General features: G+C 41.1%; 1 protein-coding gene across 7 annotated transcripts in view; it reads left to right on the top strand.

Moving 5' to 3' along the window:
* The window catches only part of PDE4DIP (phosphodiesterase 4D interacting protein), a 155148-nt gene that overhangs the window by 45158 nt on the left and 82163 nt on the right, over positions 1-27827 (top strand). For 3 of the 7 annotated variants that reach the window (XM_087726565.1, XM_087726563.1, XM_087726561.1), the window contains 12 exons: positions 2218-2337; positions 5741-5833; positions 7569-7787; positions 16710-16868; positions 18367-18480; positions 19203-19340; positions 20275-20442; positions 21629-21823; positions 22917-23060; positions 26474-26555; positions 26637-26728; positions 27606-27722. In XM_087726565.1, coding sequence (XP_087582691.1) covers positions 2218-2337; positions 5741-5833; positions 7569-7787; positions 16710-16868; positions 18367-18480; positions 19203-19340; positions 20275-20442; positions 21629-21823; positions 22917-23060; positions 26474-26555; positions 26637-26728; positions 27606-27722 — 1641 coding nt within the window. Of the gene's footprint in view, positions 1-2217; positions 2338-5740; positions 5834-7568; positions 7788-12408; positions 12493-16709; positions 16869-18366; positions 18481-19202; positions 19341-20274; positions 20443-21628; positions 21824-22916; positions 23061-26473; positions 26556-26636; positions 26729-27605; positions 27723-27827 lie in introns of those variants that run through there. The other 4 variants (XM_087726564.1, XM_087726562.1, XM_087726566.1 and 1 more) reach the window with 3 other exon arrangements.

Raw genomic sequence — 27827 nt, 5'->3', positions numbered from 1 at the left:
ACTATCTGGCAGCCAACACATGCCAAAAGAGTACTGAGGCCTATCTGGGGTTTTTAGTGAAGAAGACTGCAATTTCCTCCCCCGTCATTGTGCAACCTATTGCATGATAGAGTTTTTGCCAGGGGCTAAACTACCCAAACCTAAAGAAATGAAGGAATTGAGAAAATACATGGATGCCAACCTAGTGCCAGGCTTCAGCGCTGCACTGCCAACAAAAGGACAACATCTGGTAAGAGAACAAAGAATTATAGAAGTGAACCACTGGCTACAGGGTTGGTGTCGCCAGAAAAACTTTGGATTCCTGGACCATGGTCTGTACTATCTCCAAGATGGGCTTTTGGCAAGGGATAGATTGCACCTCACAAAGACTGGGAAGCATGTTTTCGGAAAACGACTGGCTCAAATTATCAGGAGAGCTTTAAACTAAAATTGAGGGGGGAGGGTGACCTGTCTTTGCGACTTCCAGGACCTAATTCCAAGTAAAAACCCCTAGAAAGCAAGGCAAATAATAAAGTAAGGAAGGATGGGAAGGAAGACAAACCCAAACACTAAATAGGAGACATAGAAAGCAAACCCAGAGTCAGACATAAAGATCTCAAGTGCACAAAGTCTGGGGAACAAACAGGGTGAACTTGAACTATTATTACATGAAGGTAGATATGACATAATTGAAATAACAGAAACTTGGTGGGATGAAACCCATGACTGGAACATACTGATAGAAGGATACAAACTCTTCAAAAAAGAAACAGACCCCATAAAAGACGAGGTGGAGTTGCACTGTATGTAAAGGACCACTACATTGCTACAGAATTGCATGAAACCAAAGAAGAAAACCTCATAGAATGCATATAGGTCAACATAAAAGAAAAAAAGAATGGCATGGCCATAGGTGTATACTATAGGCCACCCAATCAAGCAGAAGCAGTTTTGCCAACCAACTAACAAATATATGTAGGAAACACACTACAATAGTAATGGGGGACTTCAATTACCGTGATATCAATTTGAAAACTAATTCTGCACCAAGTGAGAATTCAAATAGGTTCCTAACCAACCTAGCTGACAACTTTGTCATCAAAAAGTTAGAGGAGAGAACTAGAGGGACAGCCATACTGGACTTAATATTTACAAACAGAGAAGAAGTGATAGAGGCAGTTGAAACTGCAGGAACCTTGTGAGAGAGTGAACATGTCATAATGCAAACACAAGCAATAGTATATAATGATACCAGAATCTTAGATTTTAAAAGAGCTAATTTAAATAAACTCAAAGAGAACTTGGGAAAGATTCCTTGGATGAAAATCCTAAAGGGGAAAACAATTCAAGAATCTTGGGAAACTCTGAAAAATATGATCATAAAAGCCCATACCAGCACAATACCAATGAGAAAGAAAAACAAGAAATCCAAGAAGAAACCAGCATGGCTTCACAAAGCTTTCTCTGACAAATTGAAAGAGAAAATGGACAAATACAAAAAAACAGAAAGAGGGACACATAACTAAGGCAGGATATCAGCAGATAGCCAGAATCTGCAAAGAAAGCAAAGGCAGAATGAACCAAGACTTGCAACAAAAGTCAAAGATTGAAAAAAAAAAGTTTCTTCCAACATATAAACAAGAAAAAAAATCAAGGAAAGAGTTAGTGCACTAAAGAAAGAAGATAGCAAGGAAGTAACAGGCAACAGAGAGAAAGCAGAGTTACTTAACTCCTCCTTTGCATTGGTCTTCACGCAAAAAGAAACTATAGCCCAACTTACCAGAAATATAACTAAATAACAGACTGGGTATGGGTGATATATAGTCAAAATAACCTTCCTTTCTCAGAGAGTCAAGGACACCTTGTCCTGCAGCTGCAATGGTGTGACTGGGAGGCATCTCCAGTTTTTGATAGGGCCTTATTGGATCATGTGGATGCTGGGCAGAGACCTGAACTTTCATTTGGGTGGGGAAAACCTGGAAACTTTCAGATTCAGGTTTTCCCAGATGTGCCAATATGACATCTCTAATAAAATGGAACTTTGAGGAAACTTAAGCCTTGGTTTCTTTTTTCGTTGGGGGTGTTACTTGGAAACCTGACATTCATGCTTTATTGTATCTAGTTATTTTAATGATACTTCACGGTTGTAAGACAATTTGCTGCTAGTTTGCCTTTTCTTAAATATAAGGAATAAATATAAAATTTAATTAGTGACATAAATTTATTTTTGGTATTCAGCAGCTCCAAGACAAAGTGAATGAAATGGATTTTGAACTGAAATCTGTCCAGCATGCATCCAAGAAACAGGATCACATAATCCAGAAATTGAAAGAGACGTTAGAGAGCAAGGAAAATGAGGTTTGTAATTCTTTGAAGAATGAATACTGATAGAGATCGAATGACTGAAATATAATTAGGAATAGAGCTGGAAAAGACCTTGGACATCTTTTAATCCAACTGCCTGCTCAAGCAGGAGACCCTATATCATTTCAGACAGTTGGCTGTCCAGTCTTTTATTAAAAACCACCAGTGGTGAAATACCCACATCATCTGAAGGCAAGCTGTTCCACTGGTTAATTGTTCTTACTGTTAGGAAGTTTCTCCTTAAATTCCAGGTTGCTTGTCTCCTTGATAAGTTTCCACCCATTGTTCCTTTTCTTGCCTTCTGGTGTTTTGGAAAATAAGTTGACCCCTTTTTCTTTGTCGCAGCCTGTCAAATACTGGACTACTGCTATCATAACCCCCAGTCCTTTTTTTCTCTAGATTAGCCAAACTCAAATCCTACAACTGTCCTTCATATGTTTTAGTCTCCAGGCTTCTGATCATCTTGGTTGATCTTCTTGCACTTTTTCCAAAGCCTCAACATCTCTGGTAATATGGTGGCCAAAACTGGATGCAGTATCCCAGGTGTGGTCTTACTAAGGTCTTATAAAGCAATACTAATACTTCAAATGATTTTGATTCTATGCCTCTGTTTATACGATCAAGATTGCATTAGCTTTTTTGGCGGCTGCTGCACACTTCTGGCTCACGTTTTAGTGATCGTCCACTAGTATTGCAAGGTCCATCTCACAGTTAGTTTTTGACCCAGGTTTCGCCTAATCTATACTTGTTCCTTTGTTTTTTTCCTACCTAAGTGTCAAACTTTGCTTTTCTCCACATTAAATTTCATTTTGTTGGATAGGGCCCATTTTTCAAGTCTGTCAAGATCTTGAGCCTACAACTAGCGTGTTGGCTATTCTTGCCAGCTTTCTGTCATCTGCAACTTTGGTAAGTTTCCCTTCTCCATAGTGAGGGGAGGAGTATCCAGGATGGGTTGACCTTGTCCTCTCTTGATTGGACTGAGTCAGATAAGCTCTTTTAGCCACACCTTGGTCATCAGGCTCCACCCAGTTATTGACTCAGTCCATCTGAAATCAGGTGCCGGGATTTCCCCCACCCCCTCTTGGAGCAAAGAGGAACATCCCGTTTCAATGAGAAAGGCTGATTATCTCTCCTGAGATGAAGGACACTGTTGTGATTAAGAAGAGGTGTTAAAAAGGGGCCAAGAGTTGCATGAGAAATGCAGCATCTAACACCTAGCTGATTCAATCTGCTCTGAAAAGTCTGTTTTTGTTTTTCTCTGATACACTGAGAAAGCAGATCCTGCAAAGTTAGAAAAGCAGGTTTCCTCTCTCTCCTTGTTTGAAAGCAAGATCGACTTTGTTTCCATCTAATTGAGCTCTAGGGGAAGGGATTCAGGAATCGCATGATAAAGCAACCCCACCCTTTCCCAACCTATGTAATCGGATCTGCTGTTGTTAAGGACAAACACATGTTGGCCTAACAAAGAAAGAGAAACCGATATACATATATACATATATACATATATACATATATACATATATACATATATACATATATACATATATACATATATACATATATACATATATACATACATACATACATACATACATACATACATACATACATACATACATACATACATACATATATATATATATATATATATATATATATATATATGCAAAAGACCACTCATGCATCATCACAAAATCTCCAGATCTGTAAAGCTTACAAACTTGAAATTTGGCACATATGTTCCCCTTGGCACCTAGGTGCTCGCTAAGAAAGGATTTTTCAAAATGACCATCAGATCATCAGTATTCCTTATACAGTATTATATTAACATGCGTCGATGCTAAGGAGTTAGACGTTCCCCTTATATGGTTGTGGCCAGAGTGTGATTCATCCACCCTGTGGGCTGGCCTGATCACATGGTTTTGTAGCGAAACACAGATATCCAGCTAGTTGACAATAAATAGAAAAAAAATATTGCAATAACATTTTTCTTTCACTAGATTTCCAATCTTTAAAAATGCAATGATTGTTGACACTCAATAGGTATTCCATAAATTAATCATGTGGTTTTAAGATGTCCTCTTATAAATAACTGTTTTTTATCTTCAAAAGGACATGTGGATTGAAATTCGATAAACTCTTTAAACAGCTAACCTGTTCCTAGGTCAATTAAGTATGCAAATGTTATTTGCAGATTTCTTAATTTAGTTGTTGAGCCTTATTAGCCATTTACAGTTCTACTATCAGTGAAGTAGCATTTGTTCCACTTTGGGCCCTATGCAACAAGATGTAGTTCAGTGATGAGAAAAGTAAGGTCCTACATATAGGCAAGAAAAACCAAATGCATAAGTATAGAATAGTGGTATCTGACCACCACTTAAGTATGAGGCAGCAATGTGTAGAAGCTGCCAAAAAGGCTGATGCAATCGTAGGCTACATCAACAGAAGGATAGTATCAAGACAAAGAGTACCAGAGGACACCCAGAGGGCAAGACAAAAAGTAATGGGTGAAAGCTTGTCAAAGAGAGATCCAACCAAGAAGTAAAGAGAAATTTTCTGACAGTGAGAACAATTAATTAATGGAATGGCTTACCTCCTGGTGTTGTGGGTGCTCCATCACGAGGTTTTCAAAAAATAGATTAGACAATTATTTGATTGGGATGGTATAAGGCTCCTTCCTTTCGATTTAACATTTTTATTGTTATAAAATATTGTAAAATAAAAAAGTAAATAGAAAAGCAGGGGGGGAAGGGAAAGGGAAGTGAGGAAAGATAAGAAAAAGAAGCATTAACTTCCGACTCTCTCTGTTACAGTAAAATAAGGCATTAACATCAAATCACAACTTTTTGCTTTTTCATAATAATATAAACAAAACATTTCTGTAAAGATCTATCAATCTACTCAATAAAACCCAAAATCAAAGTTTCATTCTTTTCCACATCTAGCATGAAGTTCAGAAGTGGTCTCCAGGTAGAAACAAAAGTACATGTTCTTTTCTTTAACCAAAATAGTCAATTTTGGCATTTCAACCAACTCCATCAACTTTTGCAACCATTTGTCCATAGTAAGAATCGAAGTGTCTTTCCATTTTTGTGCATACAATAGTCTTGCTGCTGTCAATATATATAACAAAGTTCCATTTTTTTTCTCCAGTTCTTTTTTCATTAGGAAAAAAATGAACAAAGAAAAAGAAAAGTTCTGATTTCATTTTTATCTCCATTTTCAAAATTTTCTGTATTAACATATGAATCATACTCCAAATTTTGTTTTGCTTTATCACATGTCCATTATAGATGATAAAAAGTCCCTTCTTTACTTTTACCTTGAGCTGTTTGGGTTTTTCTCTGGTTTCTGATTTACTTTCTGATTTCAAATTGCTCGGTCCTGTTTGCTGTAGTGTGAAGAACTAATTCAAGTAATTCATAATCAGAATGAGAAAATAGTCGAACTGCAAGACATGCTACATAAGAAACAGCTTGGACAATTACAGGTATGGCTTTTACTTGATTTTTTTTTTACAAATTAATGTTTTTTGTTCATATCTCTCCAAAAATGGGAGTTTATATTATTTGTTTTGAGTCTTACAAGATGATTAATCCTAATAATGAATACTAAAGATATAATGTATACTAAAAATGTTTCCCATTAAATTCAAAATATGCCTGCTAAAACATTTCTAGTATTAACACAGACGATACAGTAGTATATTATAAGATGCAAAGATCTTACTGTTCCCAATGAAGAAGTTTAAATAATTGAGTGCTTTAGAGTAAATCTTTACCTACTTATAGCTAATAATTAAGATGAGGAGGTAGAACAGTACAATAGTGATCTGCTGTCTACAGTTGAAAATCTGCAGCAGAAAGAAATTGATAGATTTTCTAGTTCAAAAAAACTTCAGGACTTCAGAATGTTGAATTCAGAGGTGGTATTCTGACCAGTTCTGGAGAACTGGTAGCAGAAATTTTGAGTAGTTCGGAGAACCGGTAAATACCATCTCTGACTGGCCTCACCCCCATCTAGTCTCTGCCTCCCGAGTCCCAGCTGTTCGGGAAGGAATGAGGATTTTGCAGTAACCTTCCCCTAGAGTGAGGTGGGAATGGAGATTTTACTGTATCCTTTCCCTGCCATGCCCACCAAACCATACCCACAGAACCAGTAGTAAAAAAATTGAATTGTACCACTGGTTGAATTGTGTTTGAAAATGAAACAATTGCTAAGAAGATATTGTAAGCCACCTGGAATAACCAATGTGTGAGTTAGGAAGCTAAAAAGTATAAACAAACACAAGCAAATAAACAGGCATCCTAGTTTATGACCTAATTCATCAATATAAGGCTTTGAGGTATATATGGGTTGCATCATACGAGGGTAGGGAGAAGTGTGTTCGGATAGAGCCTTGAAAATCTTAGCAGAATGACTTTAAAGAAGGGGACAGAAGAAAAGGCAAAGACACAGGAACATAGCTGCATATGACAATAGAAGGAGTCATGAGCCAGGAAATATAACTATAAATCTCAAGTTTTCAGTGATAGAGAAATGACTCAACAATGACATCTGTATGTTCCAATGTTTTATACAATTGTACTCAGAGAATGGATAACAAACAGAAAGAAATAGAATCCTAAAATGGGAAAGCAATGATTACATAAATATTAAAAAATGCAGTGAGATGAGAATCATGATTAGAAAGTAGAAATCAGAGAATATTAATTATTCAAAAAATAGACCCAATATTATCACAGTACAGGTTTCTCGACATACAACCATTCATTTAACAACCATTCAAAGTTATGACAGCACTGAAAAAAACTTACTTATGGCTGGTCCTCACACATGATTATTGAAGCATCCCTTTGATTATGTGAGCAAAATTTGTGTGCTTGGCAACCAGCATAAATTTATGATGGTTGCAGCATCCTAGATTCACTTGGGGACTTCTCATAAGCAATCAGTGTGAGTAATTTGCTTAATGACTACAGCAGCAAAAGTCAAAATCATGCATGACTCACTTTATGATCACAATTTATAGCAACTTAATGATCGCATCATGTAGCAACAGACGTTCCAGTACCATTTATCATCTTAGGTCAATGAATACAATGATTTCTGATGTCCTATGCTATAACTCAGAATGCATAAAACCTATGATCATGTCAGCATTTTAATGACCAGTGATTGCCTAAACTGCCTCTGTTCTGTTTCCTACTTTTGAATCTTTTTAGAACTTAGAGGGCTGTTCTTCATCACAACAGAAACAAACAATAGCATTTCTTGATGCGCAGAATGAACTTTTCTTCACTCAGTTGGAAATGCAAAAATTGAAATATGCCCAGCAGCAAAAGGATCGACAGTTAGCTGAGGCTAAAAGGACCAGCCACTTTCTAGAGACAGCATTGCAAGAAGAACAGCTACAAAAAGAAGCAGCTTGGGAACATAATAAGGTATGATTTTTGAACAACTAACTTTAGCAATGAAAGTGGAAGATACCTTTTCTGAATCATCTAAATCACAATCAGAGGAGAGAAACAAACCATATTGTCAGTGCATAATCCTCCCAATTAGAGAAAGGGAAGGAAAAGAATCCCTGTAGATTTTACTCCACTGATGGTTGCCAACTATAGGGGGCAACGCTGACCTCCATTTTGAAGCCATGAGCCAGCACTGTCTGAAGGTGTTTCTGAACTGGATGCAGTATTCTAAATATGGTCTCAACAGTACACTGTAAAGCAGTACTGTCACTTCACTTATCATAATACTATCCCTCTATTGATGCAGCCTAGGACTCATTGACTTTTTTTGGCAGCAGCAGCACACTATTGGCTCATACTTAAGTGGTAGACCACTAGGATACCTAGATTGGTCTCACAGTTACTACTGTTGATCTAGGTCAGAGGTAGGTTCCTACCAGTTCGCACCTATTCGGTAGAACCGGTTCGTCAAATCTACCGAACCGGTTAGAAGAGGTTCCACCAGTGGACCCGGAAAGCAGGCCACACCTACAGAAGAGGTTCCAAAATTTTTTGAAACCCACCACTGGTCCTTGGATATGATTATTCTACACTGTCATGCTCATATTTATAAAACTCAGTGCCTCTGTGAAAGGTAAGGATGACTACTGCGTTTGTGATGCAATCAGAACATTGCATGTGTTGAAGTTGTTTTAACGCAAACCAAAGATGCCTTTCAAAAAACAAGTTTTCATCATATTCTTATGCATGCCAGTGCTGTGTGTGAGGTAATTTAAGGTGGTTCTGACAAGTGTTGTTGGCATCTTCATATCCGGTCACATGGGCAGCAAGCCACTCCCATCCAGTCACATGGGCGGCAAGCCACTCCCACAAAGGAGGCCACACCCACAGAGTAGGTTCGAACAATTTTTGAAACCCACCATTGATCTAGGTACTGTCTATTCTATATGTCTGTATTTGGTTTTTTCTGCTTAAGGATCTTGCTTTTCTCTCCACAGAACTGTATCTTGTTACTTAGGGCCCAGTGTTCAAGTCTTTGAAGGTCCTTCTGGACCTTTTTTTAAATAAAGTTTTTAATTTTTTCCTTTTCATAACATATAATCACATGTATACTATTACATAGCCAACATCATACTGTATTATTAAATGTTTACATCAATTCATCTTACCATCAGCTCCCAAAAATACTCTCTTCATTTTTCCCCAGGCCACCATCAAAAGGATATTTTATATTTCTCTTTGTTGGGGCATAATCTCCTACTTCAATTTTCCTCATGCCACTAACGGCCTCCAAAACCTCTTTTGTCTGCTTTTTATTCCCTTTTGTTGGGACACCTCCACTTTTTACAGTTTTCCCTATACCACTGCCAAGACCAATGGAGTTTTTTGTCTTCTTTTTATTTCCCTCTATTTCTACCCCTTCGTTGTCTTGCCCCTCTTCTTCTTTGAATTCTTCTTTAGATATCTGCTTCTCTAGGCTCAGAATTCTGTTTAGGCTTGATTTTAATGGTTTATGCATATTTTTTATAATTTCACGTAGTTCTTCAAATTCACAGTTTTCCATGATGTCCAGTTCCAAAGTTACAATTAGTTATACAGTTCTTATTTCAGAGTTCTGATCAACCTTAAATTTATCTACTTCAGCTGCTGTGGGGAAGAGCAATGGGAGCCATCTTGATCTTTTGTTCTTCCTTAATGTCCAGTTCCAAAATTGCAGTTAGTTATACAAGTCTTATTTCAAGGTTCTGGTCCACCTTAAATTTAATTAATTCAACTACTGTAAAACTGGAAGAGAAGCTGCGGCCATCTTAATCTTTTGCAGAGAAAAAAAGGAAGAAAGGGGGGGGGGCGAAACCCCGTATTTCCCAGTTCTTGATTCTGTTATTATTCTTTCCCTTGCCACCTTCCACCTCGGGTCGACTACAGCCACTCAAAATATATCAATTGGAACAAACTTGCAAGCAATCAAATTTGGGTACGTTTCTCTTTTGCCTCCTGCTTTCCCAAATTCTGATTTATGGCAGTTGGTTAATTAAAACTTCCTGCACAGTCAAGGTTAGGTTACCAGTTATCAATGAGAAGAAGTGCTTTTTTCTTGATTTTTTTGGAGTTGGTTAAGATATATTAGTTGGAAGAAGTTCAAATGAAGAAAATCCTTTGGAATGTTTGGTTTCTATTTCAAATCCAAAACCAAATTTAGAGTTTATAGAGTGGATTTGTCACTTCTCTGCTTTTTTTTCTGTCCGAATTTGTTTCAAACAAATAACTTTTGTGGGGGGGCTAGTGTTTCAACCCTCCATTTTCCTTTTCTTTCTTTCTTTTTGAAAAAAATCCCAATCTGACCATCAATATTATTTATGCTCTCAAGATTTCTTTGCCTTTTTCAGGTTTGATTTATTGCTGGAGTTTTCCTAGTCTCACAGTATTCTGCATCACTCCATCATCTCCCTATGATTCCTTGTTATATCTTCCTTAATACATTGAAACATCAATAACATTTATTTATAAACTGCATTTGTTTTCCCCTGTTGAAACATTTTGTACTGGTATACTAAACTAATCACTGCTCAATAGTCCACCAAAATTTCAATATCCCAATTGTCCAGAAACACCAAAAACACCAGTATTATTAAAATTTACACAGTCCTGTAATTATTCCTCAAAAGCCCCTAAATTTATAGTCCTTAAAATAGTCCTTACAATTTTCCAGTTTGCACCTTCTAAGTTTTCCAAATGTTTAAATCTTGTTTAATTTTTCTTCTTTCTTCTTTCACCTCGTGGAATGTTCTGTCAGATTATCTTAATAATCCAAATTGGGCCACCTAATTTCCCCAAATGTCAGATATTCAGTTTCAAAGATGTTTCTTGTTAATTGTAATCCACCTTGCGTAAAAAATCTTCAACCTGCTCACTAATACTTCCAAGTAGCCAAAACTCCAGTAGATATGAAACCAAAATAAAAAGGTCACCCAGGTGTTCTTTGCCTTTTACTATTTTCTTTCTTCTCCTCTTTGTTATCCTTGTATTATCAAATAATATCAAATAATTCTTACTTTCCCAGGTTATTCTTCCACAGTCTGTTTTACTTGTAGGAGTTGTTGTTGTTGTTGTTGTTGTTATACAATTGTATCACAGCGGCCAGTTGTTTCGCCGATTTGGCATTGGTTATTAGTCGGGCCCCACTCCGGGGCCTAGGACGTTGTAACGTATTTTCGTAATATGCATGCAGATCCAAGCATTTGACTGATGGTGATTTTGTCAATTTTTAACTGTTTTAAATGTAATTCCAGTGCTTTTGGAATAGCACCCAGTGTGCCAATTACCACTGGAATTACCACTGCTGGTTTGTGCCATAGTCGTTGAATTTCAATTTTTAAGTCCTGGTATTTTGCGATTTTTTCATGTTCCTTCTCAGCGACCCTGCTATCACCTGGTATTGCGATGTCTATGATTGTGACCTTATTTTTCTCAACCAGTGTGATGTCTGGTGTATTATGCGCCAGTATTTTGTCTGTTTGTATGCGAAAATCCCACAAGATCTTGACCATCTGATTTTCGGTGACTTTTTCAGGCTGATGTTCCCACCAGTTTGTTGCTGTTTTAATATTATAATTTTTGCACAAATTCCAATGGATCATTTGTGCTACTGAATTGTGCCGCAATTTATAATCAGTCTGCGCGATTTTTTTACAGCAGCTGAGTATGTGATCAACAGTTTCATCAGCTTCTTTGCAAAGTCTGCATTTGGCATCATCAGAGGATTTTTCGATTTTGGCCTTAATGGCATTTGTGCAGATAGCTTGTTCTTGGTTGTTGTTGTTGTTATTATTATTATTATCTTTTCTGGTATCTTCCCAGGTATTAATGTTATGCTGATTGGTCTGTGGTTTCCTGGGTCTATTTTTATCCCCCATTTTTGAAGATGGGAACCACATCAGCTCTTTTCCAGTCCTCTGGTAGTTCCCCGGTGCGCCTGGATTTGTGAAAGATGTGGTAGTGGTTTTTAGATAACATCTGCCAGCTCCTTTAGAACTCGGGGATGTAATCTGTCAGGTCCCAGTGATTTCTATCCATCAAGATCAGATAGGTGTCCCCTTACCATTGTTTTGTTTATTTTAACTTTTATTTCTAGTCTGTCATTTACAGTTATGTTTTTGGTAGGTTGGGCTATAGTTTCTTTTTTGTGAAGATCAACGCAAAGAATGAGTTAAGTAGCTCTGCTTTCACTCTGCAGCCTGTTATTTTCTTGCCATTTATTTCTATTAGTGGACCAATAATTTCCTTGACTCTCTTCTTGTTTCTTACATATTGAAAGAAACTTTTTTTTATTATTATAGTAGCTATTATTATATAAAAGGATGCGGTAGCTCAGTGGCTAAGATGTGAGCTTGTTGATCAGAAGGTCAGCAGTTCAGCAGTTTGAATCTCTAGCACCGCATAACGGAGTGAGCTCCCATTATTTGTCCCAGCTTCTGCCAACCTAGCAGTTCGAAAGCACGTAAAAATGCAAGTAGAAAAATAGGGACTACTTTGGTGGGAAGGTAACAGTGTTCTGTGCGCCTTCGCCGTTAGTCATGCTGACCACATGACAACCAAGGTATCTTCGGACACCACTGGCTCCTCAGGTTAGAAATGGAGATGAGCATCACCCCTAGAGCCGGAAATGACTAGCACGCATGTACCTTTACCTAACTATTGTGATTAGTTACTAGTTTTACTTAGCTTTTCTGATCCCCTCCTTGCAGATTTGATGGTGTGAGCTAGGGGTCTGGTGCGAATGCCTAGTTGTTCAACTATGGGGAGGCCGAGTGCAGCACATGTCAATGACTGCCTCTACTTCCCCTTGGACCCCCGTCTCAGACACCACAATTTTGGCTTTGATAGCAAAGGAGCAGATGGCTGTACTTATCATTGGGTCATCTTCCCCACGACTCCCCTCAATTAGGTTTGTTTGGTCTCCTTTGACTGGCATTTCCTGGAGGAGCTTCAGCAGCCTGTTTGGTGAACCTCCCTGTATTAGAGGGCTCATTGTCACATAGAGGCCGTGACCACAACCCCGGTGATGGGCGTTGTAGTGGGTCATCATCGCCACGGGCATCTATTACGCTGGCTCTCCCCAGACCTGGGGACCTGTGTGTGAGGCAAGGGCCCTGCTGAGGTGGGTGACCATCCCTCTTCCATCTCCCCCTGCACTGCTTCTGGCAAGGAGTCATCAGCCCCACAAGCATCTGGCGACGGGAGTTTTTCCCCGTCGACTGATCTTCCCATTGCTTCTCTCATTTCACCCAGCAGGGATCTGCAGGAACAATGTCCCAGCGGCTGGTGCCTGACCCATGACTGTCTCCCCAGGGTCCGCATTACAGGCATCTAGCCGATCGGGAGTTCTGCAGTTTTTGCAAGTTCTGCGGCTTTTGCAAGTTCCTGGCCGCAAGGGAAATCACCGCCTGAGCTGGCATCTCAGCTGCAGGTTTCTTCTGCTTGAGTGGGGAGTCATCAGTAACGAAGGAGGCTGAGCTGGTTCCGGTGACTATGGGGTGAGAGCCACTGGTGAGCCAGGCCAGTCCTGCGATGTGCCGAAGCTGCTCCCTGGAGCCATTTGGCTCAGTGGCTGTTGCTGTTGGGGGACAAAGGTCCATGGCGATCCCAGCCAGTTGCATCCCGACTGTATCCTCCTGTGCCACGTCAAATGCCACCAGTTCTGTAATCCCACCCAGGCTGCACTGGCGGGGCCAGGTAGGAGAACCTGAGGCATGCTCCATTGGAACCCCACGGGAGGGAGGATCCTACGGCTCAGCCACTCCCAACTCACCCAGAGCTGGCAGGAACCATTCTGCCACATGTTCCACCACCACCATTGGGGAGCTTCCATCCAACCTTGAGAACGAGCTGTGGAAATGTGTCTCTCCCTCTGCTTGGCTTGGTTCCACCCTAGCTAAGACCAGATCACGCGTCTCAGCCAGGCGCCCACAGCTGCTCCGGCTCATCCCCAGGCACTTGAGGGGACCGGCTCTTTATTTGGGCAGTTTCCCTGACTTCCGTTAGGTTCCACTCTGTGCTCCATCTTCTCTGAGTCTTCATGCCACCTGGTTTCGGGTTGGCGTTTGGGGCTCAGGATCCCAGACAGCCCCCCAGATTTCGGGGAAACTGGTAGTTATTTTAGGAGAGATTTGGATTAATGTCAGGATTCCAAATAGCATCAAAAATAAAATAAGAATCCGTGGCAAGAGGTTCCTCAAAATTCTAATTTATTAAAAGAGCCATGTTGGCACATCTGGGAAAACCCGAATCTGATAGCTTCCAGGTTTTCCCACCAGTTGAAAGTTCAACATCCTGCCCCAACACCCACAAGTTTATCACATGGTCCAATCCTTCATTACTATGAAGAAAGATTCCTCCCATCCACATCCATCCAGGTCAGGGGTGGGTTTCTCGCCCCGTTCCAACCGGTTCGGTTGGAACGAAGCCGGCGGCGTCCTCGCGCACGCACGCGGCGTCCTCACGCACGCAGCACGCGCGTGCGTACTAGCGTCTGCGCGATGCTCCAGCTGCTCCTGGAGGATCGCGCAGGCGCTGTATGCGTTCTGCGCATGCGTAGAAGCGCAGAATTTGTAAAAACCGGGTAAGGAGCGGGCGCGGGTGTGCGGGTGCGTGCGGGCGCGGGGGGGGGGGGGGGCTTCGCCGTTCCCGGAAGTTACTTACTTCCGGGTTCGGTGACCAACCGGATCGCAGGGACCGGTGCGAACCGGTCGAAACCCACCCCTGATCCAGGTGCAGGGACAAAGTGACCTTGACTTTCCAAGAAAGAATGTTATAATGGCTACATATCACCCACACTCTGTACAATCCCCCCTCCCAGTTTCCCACAGACAAAATATGTTTGAATATGTGGCAGACTTGAGGCCCTATACAACTATGCTTCCAAGCCTGATACTGCTGGTTTCTTTCTACCACAGACATAGACACTATGATGTTTTTCTCTGTGGTATAGTTTTTGCTTGGGATCTTCATTATCTCATTTTTCAGGATTTCGTAAGCATCTTGAAATGTTTTTCCTTTTAGGAGACCCATCCATGAAATCCTTCCTAATGTTTTCTTAGCTTGTTGAAGTCAGCTCTCTTAATGTCTAAAACAGAATTCTCTAACCTTTCGGCTTTGCAGATCAGTGGCGGGGTAAAGGGGATGGTTCCATGCGAGCAGCTGGCAAGTGCATGCACAGCTCCATTTGTGCAAGCCGCGGGTACCTCGCCTGCTATTTATGCAAATGGAGTACACGTGCATCGGGGTGGGTTTCTCGCCCCGTTCCAACCGGTTCGGTTGGAACGAGGCCGGCAGCGTCCTCGCGCACGTGTGTGGCGTCCTCGCGCATGCCTGTGCACTAGCGTCTGTGCGATGCTCCAGCTGCTCCTGGAGGATCGCGCAGGCGCTGTATGCATCCTGCGCATGTGTGGAAGCGCAGAATTTATCAAAACCGGGTAAGGAGCGGGCGCGGGCTCGCGGGCGGGCGCGGGGGGGGCCCTTCGCCGTTCCCAGAAGTTACTTACTTCCGGGTTCGGCGACCAACCGGTTCGCAGGGACCTCCGCGAACCGGTTGAAACCCACCCCTGACGTGCATGCTTACCTGCTGCTCATACAAGTGGGAATGCACACACATACTTGGCCATCACTTCTGTGGCCCACTTGGACCCAGAGGTTGGAGACCCCTAATCTAAAGCATTAGTCTGACTTAATTTGCATGATGGTGAAATAGTCATTCTCCCCTAAAGTTCCTAAAACTGCTACTCCCTCAATCATCTTATCCCTATTAGTAAGAATTAAGTCCAGTATGGCTGTCCCTCTAGTTCCTTCCTCTATCTTTAGTATGTCAAAATTGTCAGCTAGGCACATCAGGGATCTAGTTAGGAATTTAATTAGGAACCAAAGTTGTTAGCTAGGCACATCATAAGAGAATAGTTAAAAAGGGGCATTATTAGGGAATGTAGTAGGTATAAAGTAGTAAAGAACCAACAAATCTTTAGGACAGTGTTTCTCAACCTTGGCAACTTGAAGATGTCTGGACGTCAACTCCCAGAATTCCCCAGCCAGCGAATGCTGGCTGGGGAATTCTGGGAGTTGAAGTCCGGACATCTTCAAGTTGCCTAGGTTGAGAAACACTGCTTTAGGAGAAGATAAAGGGCATGACTTTCAGAAGGCTAGCTTAAACTAGTGTGAGAAATTTTATCTTCAGGTGATGGCAAGGCAGCCTACATTTAGGAAAACATTATTATCGCATCAAACTGTGTTTCAGTGCTTTCTTGCTCAGGTCATTTATTCAGCTATAATTTAACCAAGTTTAAATTATTGGTTGAAACTAATATTATCCAACGGGTTTGGGGCCTTTCTGACTCTCAAGGATGGTAAAATGGCCACTGTGTGCATGATGTGTACAAGTTTGAATTCCTTTCTCGGGAATTAATTTCTCTTATGACTAGAATAAGAAACAGGCAAGTAAGTACCCTGTTTCCCTGAAAATAAGACCTCCCCAGATAATAAGCTCAGTCAGACTTTTGAACAAATGCTCTAAAATAAAACCTCTCCCAAAAATAAGCCGTCCCTGAAAATATTGCAACACAGCAGCAGCCAGGCTCACCACCTCCTGCACCTCAAAAATAATAAGAACTCCCTAAGAATAAGGCCAAGCGCTTATTTCAGGGATCAAAAGAAAATAATTATTTTCGGGAAAACACAGTACGATTTTCTGTTTCTCCCTTATTTTGATTTAAGTATTTCTGTTGTCTTATCTTGGGTTATAATTGAATGTATCATTCCCTAATATAACTCATTTTTTCTGTTATTTGTCATGTGAAAGTCTTTCTTTTCCTAATTTGCTTCAAAACTAATGGGACTTGTTTCTTTCAGGAATTCTTTGCTACTCTTCAGCGCTTAAAAACAAATCTACAGAACAAGAGTATGCAATGTTGTACTTTAGAAAAGGAAACATTTCTGAGGCTGCAGAGACAAGAGCAGAAAGTTAAGGATTTGACATCCAGTCTAGCCTGCAAAGAATGGCTTCTACAGGTAAGGAGAAGACAGAGATGGGCTTTTAAAGCCATCCTAGGAGCTTAGAGTGGCAGGAGAAAAGAGGCCAAAAAAGTTTTAATAATTAAAAACTATAATCAATAAATGCCCAAGAGCATATTTTGTGGATCTCATTCTACTGAAGAATAATCTTCCTAAATCCCTTTTAAAGCTTTTTTTTTGCTATAAGGGAAAATCTTTCCAGCGATATATATGTGTGTGTGTGTGTGTATGTGTGTGTGTGTGTGTGTGTGTGTGTGTGTGTGTGTGTGTATATATATATATATATATATATATATATATATATATATATATATATATATATATATATATATATATATATACACACACATACATACACACACACACACACACATATACATATACATATACATATACATACATACTTGTGTTTTTTTATTTGTGCTGATAAATAAATAAAGGGAGACTAGTATAGATCTATTTCAAGCTATTTAGCTCTCATCAGCTAGCCATACCCTTACTGGGATTCGAACCTGTGCTGTATTGCATCTTAGGCAAACGTCTTAGCCATTAAACCACAGGTCTCCTCCTTATCAGCTGAAGCCAGGGAAGAAGGTATATATTTAGAGTCACAACCCCTGGTAAGCCCCAATTATGGGAGGAAGCTAACTGCTTTCATCATCTGTCAATCGGCTCGTCACAAGAGTCCATCACGACAGAAACCCAATATTTTTACTGTTGCCTTTTGTTATATTTGTGTTTTTTATATATATTATATGTTATATTTGTGTAAAAATATTGGGTTTCTGTCGTGATGGACTCTTGTGACGAGCCGATTGACAGATGATGGAAGCAGTAGTGTAGGTGGGCGGGGCAAGAGACCAGGGAACCGGTTCAGGGGTATGGTAGGCCTAGGGCGCTGCTGGTTCCAGCAGCCCAGGCCACCAAATCACTACCAGTTCAGCCGAACTAGTTGGAATTGGTAGGAACCCACCACTGGTACTGTAGTTTGTATCTGGTATTGGAATATGATAAACAGCAATGTAGTTCTAAAAAGAGAATTGAGTGTCAGAGTTTAGCTACAGACTGGCAAATAAAATGGTGAGAAGCATTATTAAAACAATATATTTTATTTATTTACTTTATTAAAACAATTATTTGGCTTCTATAAAGTTAGTACTCTTTCTTACAGTGTTAAGAATTTTTTGAACTGGTCAGGTATATGCATAAATAGAAATTAAAATAGAAATTATCTAATTATCCACAGAAATATGTAAAGTTAGTAAAACAATTCAATCAATTATAAATTGAAACTGTTAACAGTAAAAATAATCTCTGTTTATTTTATTTTACTTTTACTTTATAGTGAAAATACAAATTATGTATTACATCTTGGGGGAAGTGTGTTAGGTCCTGAAAAGACTATATGGAAATCAGTAGATACTTTCTAATAGAAAAAATGTATACATTTTCTTATAGATTATTGATGATTCTGACATGCCTTCTGTTTTCTTAGGAATCTAAGGATCTTTTAGAGTATCATCAGAATTTGGACAAAAATACTACAACTGCTGATAAAATGGTACAGAAATTGCAGCAACTAATTAAAGACAAAAATGCTGCCCTGGAGGTACTTGCAGAAACTTCTAGGAAAATCTCTTGATTTTTATTTTTTGTTTATGTTTGGGATAGACTTTGAGGCAGTATGCTACTTTCCTTTCTATGTGGGATATAAGAATGTCAACTTATTTTTTTTTAATTAAGTGAGTCCTGGGTTTCTTTAATTTAGAGATGTGCAAGTCAGATTCAAAATGGAAAAAATACTGTTGAGGCATGATCAGTGGTGGGATTCAGAAAAGTTTACTATCGGTTCTGTGGTAGGCGTGGCAGGGGAAAGATAAAATCTCCATTGCAACCACATTCCAGGGGAAGGTTAATGCAAAATCCCCATTCCCTCCCGATCAGCTGGGACTTGGGAGGCAGAGAATAGATGGGGGCACGACCAGTCAGAGGTGGTATTTCCGGTTCTCCGAACTACTCAAAATTTCTGCTACCGGTTCTCCAGAACTGATCAGAACCTGCTGAATACCATCTCTGATGAACATATTTACTGCAACTGCCAATGACGCCTTAAAGAAATTGCAGCTTGAATGGCACTGGTAGTTGCTTGATCCCAAGAAAATATGTATTTGCAACCTTCTCATATCAGTATCCCCTTAAGCTGAATACATATTTTCCTTGAGCAGCACTGCTATTATGGAAACCCAAGAAAAATGAAAGCTTATTTAAGAATGCCATAACAGTTGCAGCAAGACCCCAGTTTGAGTATTTAACTTTTGGCCTCTCTTACAGCAAGCTATACGGCAGAATAGCTCTGCACTTGAAGATAAAGAACAGGAAGTGAACCAACTTTATTTGTCCATAAAAGATCAAGATCATGATCTGAAAGGTCTACACCAAGTTATTTCTGGCAACCAAGTGACTATCCAGGTAAATTGCCACCATAAGGGTAGTACTCTTGTTATTTTATAGCAGGGGTGGGTTTCAACCAGTTTGCGGCAGTCCCTGCGAACCGGTTGGTTGGCGAACCCGGAAGTAAGTAACTTCCGGGAACGGCGAAGGGCCCATCCGCCCGCCCGCGCTCCTTACCCGGTTTTGACGAGTTCTGCACTTCCACGCATGCGCAGGACGCATACAGTGCCTGCGCGATCCTCCAGGAGCAGCTGGAGCATCGCACAGACGCTAGTACGCATGCGTGCACTGCGTGCGTACACGAGGACGCCGCCGGCCCCGTTCCAACCGAACCGGTTGGAACGGGACGAGAAACCCACCCCTGTTTTATAGGCCGAGTTTTCTAATAATTAGTGAGATTGAAAGTAAAATGCAGTTGTTTTTGACAACCATGTCTTGAGGGTGAATCCAAGAAGTTCACACCTAATACTTAATTTTTAGATCAGTTCTATATAGGTAAGTTGGCAGACCAGTAGTTTATCTATCCTGGCATGCCTATCCTGACTGTGACATTTTGCAAGATCTCAATACTACCTAAAATTCCTTTTTACTACATATAAATTATCTAAGATTGAATAAAACTTTGTAAGTTAGGGAAGACAATCCAGTGTTCCTAGTTATTTTGGACTGAACTGCCATGAATGCCAAACAATATAGCCAGCAGTTAGGGATAGCAGAAGTCACAGTCCAAAATAGTTGGGGGTGTTAAATCCCTTCTTCTGCTGTAAGAAATAGAATTGGCTGGGTATAGCATGTTTGCTTCATGGATGATTTATCCTTTATCCTAATATGATTGGCTTTAAAATTATTAAAAAATGGATGGAATTAATAGTGTTTTGGACTTCAGGAAGTTCAGAAACAGATTTGATTTGTCTTACCTTGAGCTAATTGTTATTCATGTTTACCTTAATAGTGTTTACAGAGCTTGCTAAAAGCCAAGGACCTGGAACTGGAGAAACTGTTAAAAGCCAACCAGAATTTGCAGTGGCTGATCAAGAATATAGAAGCAAAATCTCAGAAGTGGCAATCTGAACAAGAAAGGATTATCCAGAAGCTCCATGACAGGAACGAAGAAGTAGAGGTAAGACTACTTGTGATTCAGCTTGTTAGGAAAGAGGTTGAAGAGACAGGAATCAACAATTCAAGACTTGTGGAACAATTATGTTATCTTAAGATTTAGACCACAGTGGCTGGGATGTGTAGGATATATTATCCCATTTTGTTAAATATATTTTGCAGTGGTGCAGATATAGTTTAGGCATTTTGTTATCTTTTTTTAGTATGCTGCTGATGGAACATATTTATTTTATTTATTTATTAGTTTGTCAAACATGTACAGGATAGCAGGTATAAGTATAAACATGCATGTGGACAAAGGAAATGAGTACAAGTAAATGGGGACAGTAGGACAGGAATGGTAGCAGAGGTGGGTTCCTGCCAATTCGCACCTATTCCGTAGAACCGGTTCGTCAAATCTACCGAACCGGTTAGAAGAGGTTCCACCAGTGGACCCGGAAAGCAGGCCACACCTACAGAAGAGGTTCCGAAATTTTTTGAAACCCACCACTAGTCCTTGGATATGATTATTCTACACTATCATGCTCATATTTATAAAACTCAGTGCCTCTGTGAAAGGTAAGGATGACTACTGCGTTTGTGGCGCAATCAGAACATTGTGTGTGTTGAAGTTGTTTTAACGCAAACCAAAGATGCCTTTTAAAAAACAAGTTTACATCATATTCTTATGCATGCCAGTGCTGTGTGTGAGGTAATTTAAGGTGGTTCTGACAAGTGTCGTCGGCATCTTCATATCCGGTCACATGGGCGGCAAACCACTCCCATCCGGTCACAAGGGTGGCAAGCCACTCCCACAAAGGAGGCCACACCCACAGAGTAGGTTCAAACAATTTTTGAAACCCACCACTGGATGGTAGGCACGCTGGTGCGCTTATGCATGCCCCCTTTACGGATCTCTTAGGAATGGGGTGAGGTCCATAGTAGACAGTTTAAGGATGAAGATATGAGGGTTTGCAGATGTAACAACGGAATTGGGTAGAGCATTCCAGGCAGTGACCACTCTGTTGCTGAAGTTGTATTTTCTGCCACTGAGTTTGGAGCAGTTTACCTTAAGTTTGTATCAATTGTTTGCATGTGTATTATGTGTTATGATTGTTTGCCCATGTATTAATGTTTTCCAGCTAGGGCAGCAGCTAACTGTAGGGGATAGAAGGCTGATCTCCTCTAGGCTTGTCTTTCTGTTATCTCAGAACCTTTCAGCAACACTGCTATGCAATCTGGAGCCTGGACAGAGGGACACCGTAGAAGCCCTGCACCTCCACCTTCAGCAAAAGGATCAGATCATAAAAGAATTCCTAAAGGACAAGAGCCAGCAAGTTGTAGACCCAGTAGCTGAGCTTGAGGAGTTATTTCAAGCATGGAACACTAGAGAGCAACAAAGTTATGTAAGTGGGACACTATGAATGAGAATATCAATCTGATCATAGAATCACAGAAGGAAAGGGGGAAAGGGTTCTTGCACATTTAGATTAGCTTCCTGCCTAGTGCTACATCTTCCTCTATAGATGGCCATCCAGACATCTTTAAACAAGATGGCCATTCTTGTTTGGATCTTAAGATCTTATTCATTGGTTGAGGAGCCTGATACAATGAAATCACAATAAAACCCAAGAATCTTGTTGATGAAATTTCACCATTATTCTATTCCTGGAATATTCAGCAGCGGTTTCTCAAAAAATCATTCTAATATAATCTATTCTCGCTAAAAGGAATTTGATGTTATTTTATTTACTTTTTATAAAAATGCTGTTTTGTGAACTGAAGATTAGTTAAAAAAAACTTGGAAAAACAAGGGCTATGAAATATTGCTTTTCTTCGTTCTGTCTGCCTGAAGGTGGTAAATGCATGTGATAGTGTATTTTCATCACATCTCAAGAAAGATGCTGTGACTATGGTACCCATTCTAAATAAATTCTTTTATGTTGCTGATTTAATCATGAGGCATAGTTAAAAGTGAACATGGGTATTGTAATAGATCCCTGAATTTTGTAATGAGAAGATGTGGCTTAGAGACCTAATAAAGATTAAAAAAAAAGAAGAAGGTGGTAAATGCATGTGATAGTGTATTTTCATCACATCTCAAGAAAGATGCTGTGACTATGGTACCCATTCTAAATAAATTCTTTTATATTGCTGATTTAATCATGAGGCATAGGTTCACGGCCTTTTCTGTGATGTAGTCAAAATATATACTGATATTAAAATAAACATTTTTGGACTTTTTGCAGCTTCTTTTTCATTTTTTGTAAGTGTTTAAAATTTGGTTTTTGATTGCTGATTTTGAGTTTCCTAATGATTTTGATTTCTTTTAAAGTAGTGGTGCTCAAAAATATTTATATATTTTTCTGTAAAATTGGGAACAAATAGTCTGGCCAATAAAGATAGGTATGTATGTAAATATACTATTGAACATTTTTTATTGTGTGACCTATTTATTAATGCTTGCCTTTCTCTCTCCTGGCTTTGTTGTATAATTAGAAATATTCCAAGAAGATTTCACAGGTTCTTCTAGAGAAGAATTCTGAGCTGCAAATCCTGAATCAGCAACTGATTAGCCAAATTCTACATCAGAAAATGGAGTCGTCTATTGTTCAGTTTGTACAACAAGAGGAGTCTATTGATGTAAGAGTATTTGGGTTTATGAGACAGCACAGACAGATGAATATTCAGCAAGCCACAGATAGCAAGAGGCAAAAGCAGTAGTTTTATTATATAGAGGTGAAGCTTGAATTGAAAGGAAAGAGTGGCAAGGGCTAAACAAATGGTAATTAAAAATAGAGATCTATATCTAAGCAAACATTTTGGGTACGAGTCAACATTGTTGCCCTTAAGAATGTATGTAGAATAGACGATTTGAGTAGAAATAGGTCCATCTTTGAAAAAGGGGAAATGCTATGTAGGTCTGTCAACTTCAATCAATAAAGGAAGCCTTTCTAGAATAGACTAATAACGGGTGGGTTTCAAATTTTTTTACTACCTATTGAGGGTGTAGCTTGGTGGTTATGTGACCGCATGGACGTGGCCAACTTTTAAAATGTGGTGAAACTTACTTAACAACGCTCTTGCTTAGCAATCAAAATTTTGGGCTCAATTGTGGTCATATTTCTTTCTTTCTTTTTTTCTTTCTTCCTTCCTTCCTTCCTTCCTTCCTTTCTTTCTTTCTTTCTTTCTTTCTTTCTGGGTCTTTTTCTCCCACTTTCTTTCCTTCACTTTCTTTTTTATCTTTCTCTCTCTCTTTTTTTTCTCTCTCTCTCCCTCCCTCCCTTTCTCTATCTTTCTTTCTCTTTCTCTTTCTATCTGTCTCTCTTTTTTCTCTCTCTCTCCCTTTGTTCCTTCCTTCCTTCCTCTTCCTTCCTTTCTTTCTTTCTTCCCTTCTCTTTCTTTCTTTCTTTCTTTCTCTATCTTTGTCTCTCCCTCCATCCCTTCTTTCCTCTTCCTTTCTTTCTCTCTTTTTCTCTTTCTCTCTTTTTCTCTTTCTCTCTTTGTCTCTCTCTTTAATATCTCTCTCTCCCTTCCTTCCTTTCTCTGTCTTTCTTTCTCTCTCTTTCTCTTTCTATCTTTGTCTCTCTCTCTTTTCTCTCTCTCTTCCTTTCTTTCTCTTTCTTTCTCTCTTACTCTTTCTTTCTCTCTGTCTCCCCTCCCTCTCTCTCTCACACACATATCCCTTCCAGTTGGCGAAAATTTCTCTGCAAAGCCTCCCTGCCATCCCACCAACCTGGAGACATTCCCAGCTCTGCTGGATGGTCACTCCTTTGCATCCCGTTGCCGGCTGCAGTTGGCTTTCTCCTGGCAATCCTTCCTGGCTGGGAGAGACCTTCTCGGGCAGCCCCACTGCTCCAGCCATGTCTGGGCAGGTGCTGTACCCCCAGAGTGGTCACATGGCATCGGTGTGTAGGCTGCTGACAGTCCCAGGGCTCGCCCGGACATGGCCAGAGCGATAGGGCTGCCCTGGAGAGGAAGGATCACCAGGAGAAAGCCAATTGCAGCCAGCAACGGGGCACAAAGGAGTGGCCACCTAGCAGGCACCGCATCCTGTTGTAGGCACCCAGAGTGGCCTCGACGCCACACCTCCCTGCCTCCTCCATCCCCACGCAACCTCCTCACCCCCCCCCCACTGAGGTTGGGACCCTTCCAGCTCTGTTGGCGTCCTGTTGCCAGCTGCAGTTGGCTTTCCCCTGGCAATCCTTCCTGGCCAAGAGAGCCCTGCCGCTCCGGCTGCATCTGGGTGGGCGCTGCGCCCCCAGAGCAGTCGCATGGTGATGATGCACGGGTTGCTGACCGTCCCAGAGCCTGCCCAGCCACAGCCAGAGCGATGGAGCTTCCCCGGAGAGGAAGGATTGCCAGGAGAAAGCCAACTGCAGCCGGCAACAAAATCTGAAAAGAAATTGCAAATGGTGTTCATGAGCTCAGCCAGCCAACCTCGCAGGTTTTCAAGCTCGTCTGGAGATGCATTTTTTTTTAAAGAAAACCCTGAAAAATCCGCAAGATCTAGAGAAAGAGGTAGTCGGTCTTTTTTGGGGGGATCCCCAGAACCAGGTTGCCCAGCATCCCGTCACTCCGGATCTTATGGCTTTTTCAGAGTTTTTTTTAAAGCTCTCCAGATGAGCTTGAAAACATCTGAGGTTGCTTCTGGAGGGGTCAGGCAGACGTGCAGCATTCCCCTTCTCTCTGAGCATCTGCAGCCTCACAGCCTGCAGCAACTTGCACAGTAAAGGCAATTAAGAACTTCTCACACGTGTGAGAAGATTTTCTTTACTGTGCAAAGGCTTACTCCAAGGCTGCAGCAGGCTCTGAGGCTGCAGGTGCCCAGGGAGGGCGGGGAAATGCTGCCCGTCTGCCCCCTCCCAAAGCAACCTCGCAGGTTTTCAAGCCACAAGATCCAGAGCCACCAGTCTCCGGTAAGATGTGCATCTCATGGCCCGGCTCACCCCATCCCCTGCCCCACCTGCCCCTCCCCCCCAATTGCATCCCACTGTGAGTGTCCCTTAGCTGTTGTGTGCAGGGAAAACTCTTGCACAGAAAAGAAAAACTTCCCAAGAATGCAAGAAGCTGTTAATTGCCTCGCACTCATGAGTTTTTCTTTATTGTGCAAGATTTATCCCTGCACACAACGGCTGAGAGATGCTCATGGTGGGGCACAATTTGGGCTCACCCCCCACCCCAAGGCCCTCCTGCCTTCTTGCCCAGCACCTGCTCAGACGCCCCCTTCAATCCCCTGGCTGGATGCAGCCATTCGCCGGTGACTGGAAAGCACGGTCATCCACCGTCTGTTTGTCCAGCGCTCACTCAGAGACCTCCTAGCTCCTACCCACCCACCCCCCAACATCCCCCCCCCTGTCTGGGCGCAGCCACTCACCGGTTCTTTCTTCTTCTGGTTCCAAACTAAGCCCCAGTTTGGTTGGTTAAAGTGCAGGTTGGATCCTAATGCTCCCATCACTGGAGGCTTTTTAAAGGGAAAACTTTTCGGTGGCTGGCTGGCAAAGAAAGCTCTCAGCTATGTCTGGCACCACTGCCACTCCTGCCGGCTGGGCCAGCAAAAGAAGAGAGTGGACAGGGCAAGCATGGTGTGGCTGGGCCGAGAGAGAGAGAGAGTGGTGACCGGGTGGGTGGGTGGAGCGAGCAAGGACAGACCAGGGGACCCTATCGGTATGGGATGTGGCCAGGCCACCACTGCTACAGGTCCGCAAACGTACGGCCGATTTCCGCTACAGGTATGCCCGTACCGGGAGCAGCCCACCCCTGGCTAATAAGTGGTTAAGTTATGGACAGTTGAAACAGTACATTAATTCTTTGGAAATGGCATGAGCTTATCAAAAATAACGTATACAAAACCAACTTTACAGGTAGTCCTGACTGTCAGTTCATTCAGTGATTGATCAAAGTTACGATTAGGCTGGAAAAAATTAGCTTACAACTGGTTCTTGATATTAGCAGCACCCCTATGGTCAAGTGATCAAAATTTGGCTAGGCCACAGTTACAGCTACTGCCAACCACCAGCCCTTAGTAAAACAAGTATGTATATTTTTATTCTAAGGCACCAAAGCAAGAAGATTCTATCATGAATACCCCAGCCATGATTTCTAACAGAGACGACAGTAAATTCAGGAGGGATAAAGGTTAGTCCATAAACAATTTCTGAACAGTCTGATCCATCTGTTATATAATGTTTGTCTAAGACTACTTTACTTTCTCTTCAGATGATTTGCAAACAACTGCTAGACTTGAGAAGGAGCTTACTAAAGCAAAAGAGGAGCTTGAATTGTTGACACAAAAAGAAAGAGAAAGCACAGTAAGTTTGAGGAATCCTGAGTTATCTACAGACAACGTTTAACACACAAAAGCAATTTACTAGTTGTACAGGTAATCCTCAAGAAATGACTGTAATTACAGCCACAAGTGGTGATTGCTATTAAGAGAAATGATATCACTTAATGATACTCACATCCTGCTCTCCCTGAAGCAGCTGTTAAATGAATACATGGGTCTTTAAGCAAAGCACAGGTGCCTTAGGAGGTAAGGGAGTCCTTGGGAGGCTCAGTGCAGGCCCCATGCAAGTTATACAGGTGCTGCAGCATGAGCCCAGGAAGACCAGGGAAAGACTGTAGCTACCCCAGTCTGGCCCAGAAGCACAATAAAAAAGCTCCTTGCCCAGGAAGCACAAAACACCTGGGAAGGTTCCACAGGGGGGGCATGAAGCAGCCATCCCCCCAGAGCAAAACACAGGGAAATCTCAGAAATGTTTGACTTTATGGGGTGAGGGGGCTGTTTCTCACTCTTGAGTGTCAATGACTTTGGGGGCATTGCCGAGGCCATACATTTGAAACTGGGTCAACTTTCAACTTTATTGGGTTCCTCACTTCTAGGAAGTGGCTTTATTCCACACTTTGGCTTTAATGTTCCATAGACATAAATGGTTTTGTTTTTTATGGAGCACTTTCTCCATGACGGTTTGTCCTACTTTTATGAGACCCATAGAACAATGGAATTTGCAGCTCAATTTTTAGCTTGGTTAAAATAGTGTTTACTGCCTAACACCCATTCTTCCAATCAAAGGACGATAGCGCTGGACTCTTAGACCAAAATTGTGCCAAATGGTTGGTCTATCACTATCAAAGGATTTAGGGATTTTAGGATACACAATTATCTTCATTTGTTTTCTCCCATAGCTGAAACTCTCTGCTCTTAAGTCTGTGGTGGCTTCCCAAGAGGAGGAGCTTCAAGTTCAATCCTCTGATATTGAAGCTCTTACTAGAAGTACCCAGATCAAAGAAGAACTAATTAAGGTTAGATTGCGTACAAAAATATTTTCAGTTTTGTCTTTCTGCTGATTTTACGGTGTTGGTAGTAGTGAGCAGATTGTATTGCTTTCTTGTTTCTTTGTTTTTGTT

This window comes from Thamnophis sirtalis, unplaced genomic scaffold (assembly GCF_051295495.1).
Source record: "Thamnophis sirtalis isolate CommonGarterSnake01/CBP01778 unplaced genomic scaffold, rThaSir2_p1.2 scaffold_12, whole genome shotgun sequence".
NCBI lineage: Eukaryota > Metazoa > Chordata > Lepidosauria > Squamata > Natricidae > Thamnophis > Thamnophis sirtalis.
This window is presented reverse-complemented; position numbering and strand designations above follow the sequence as displayed.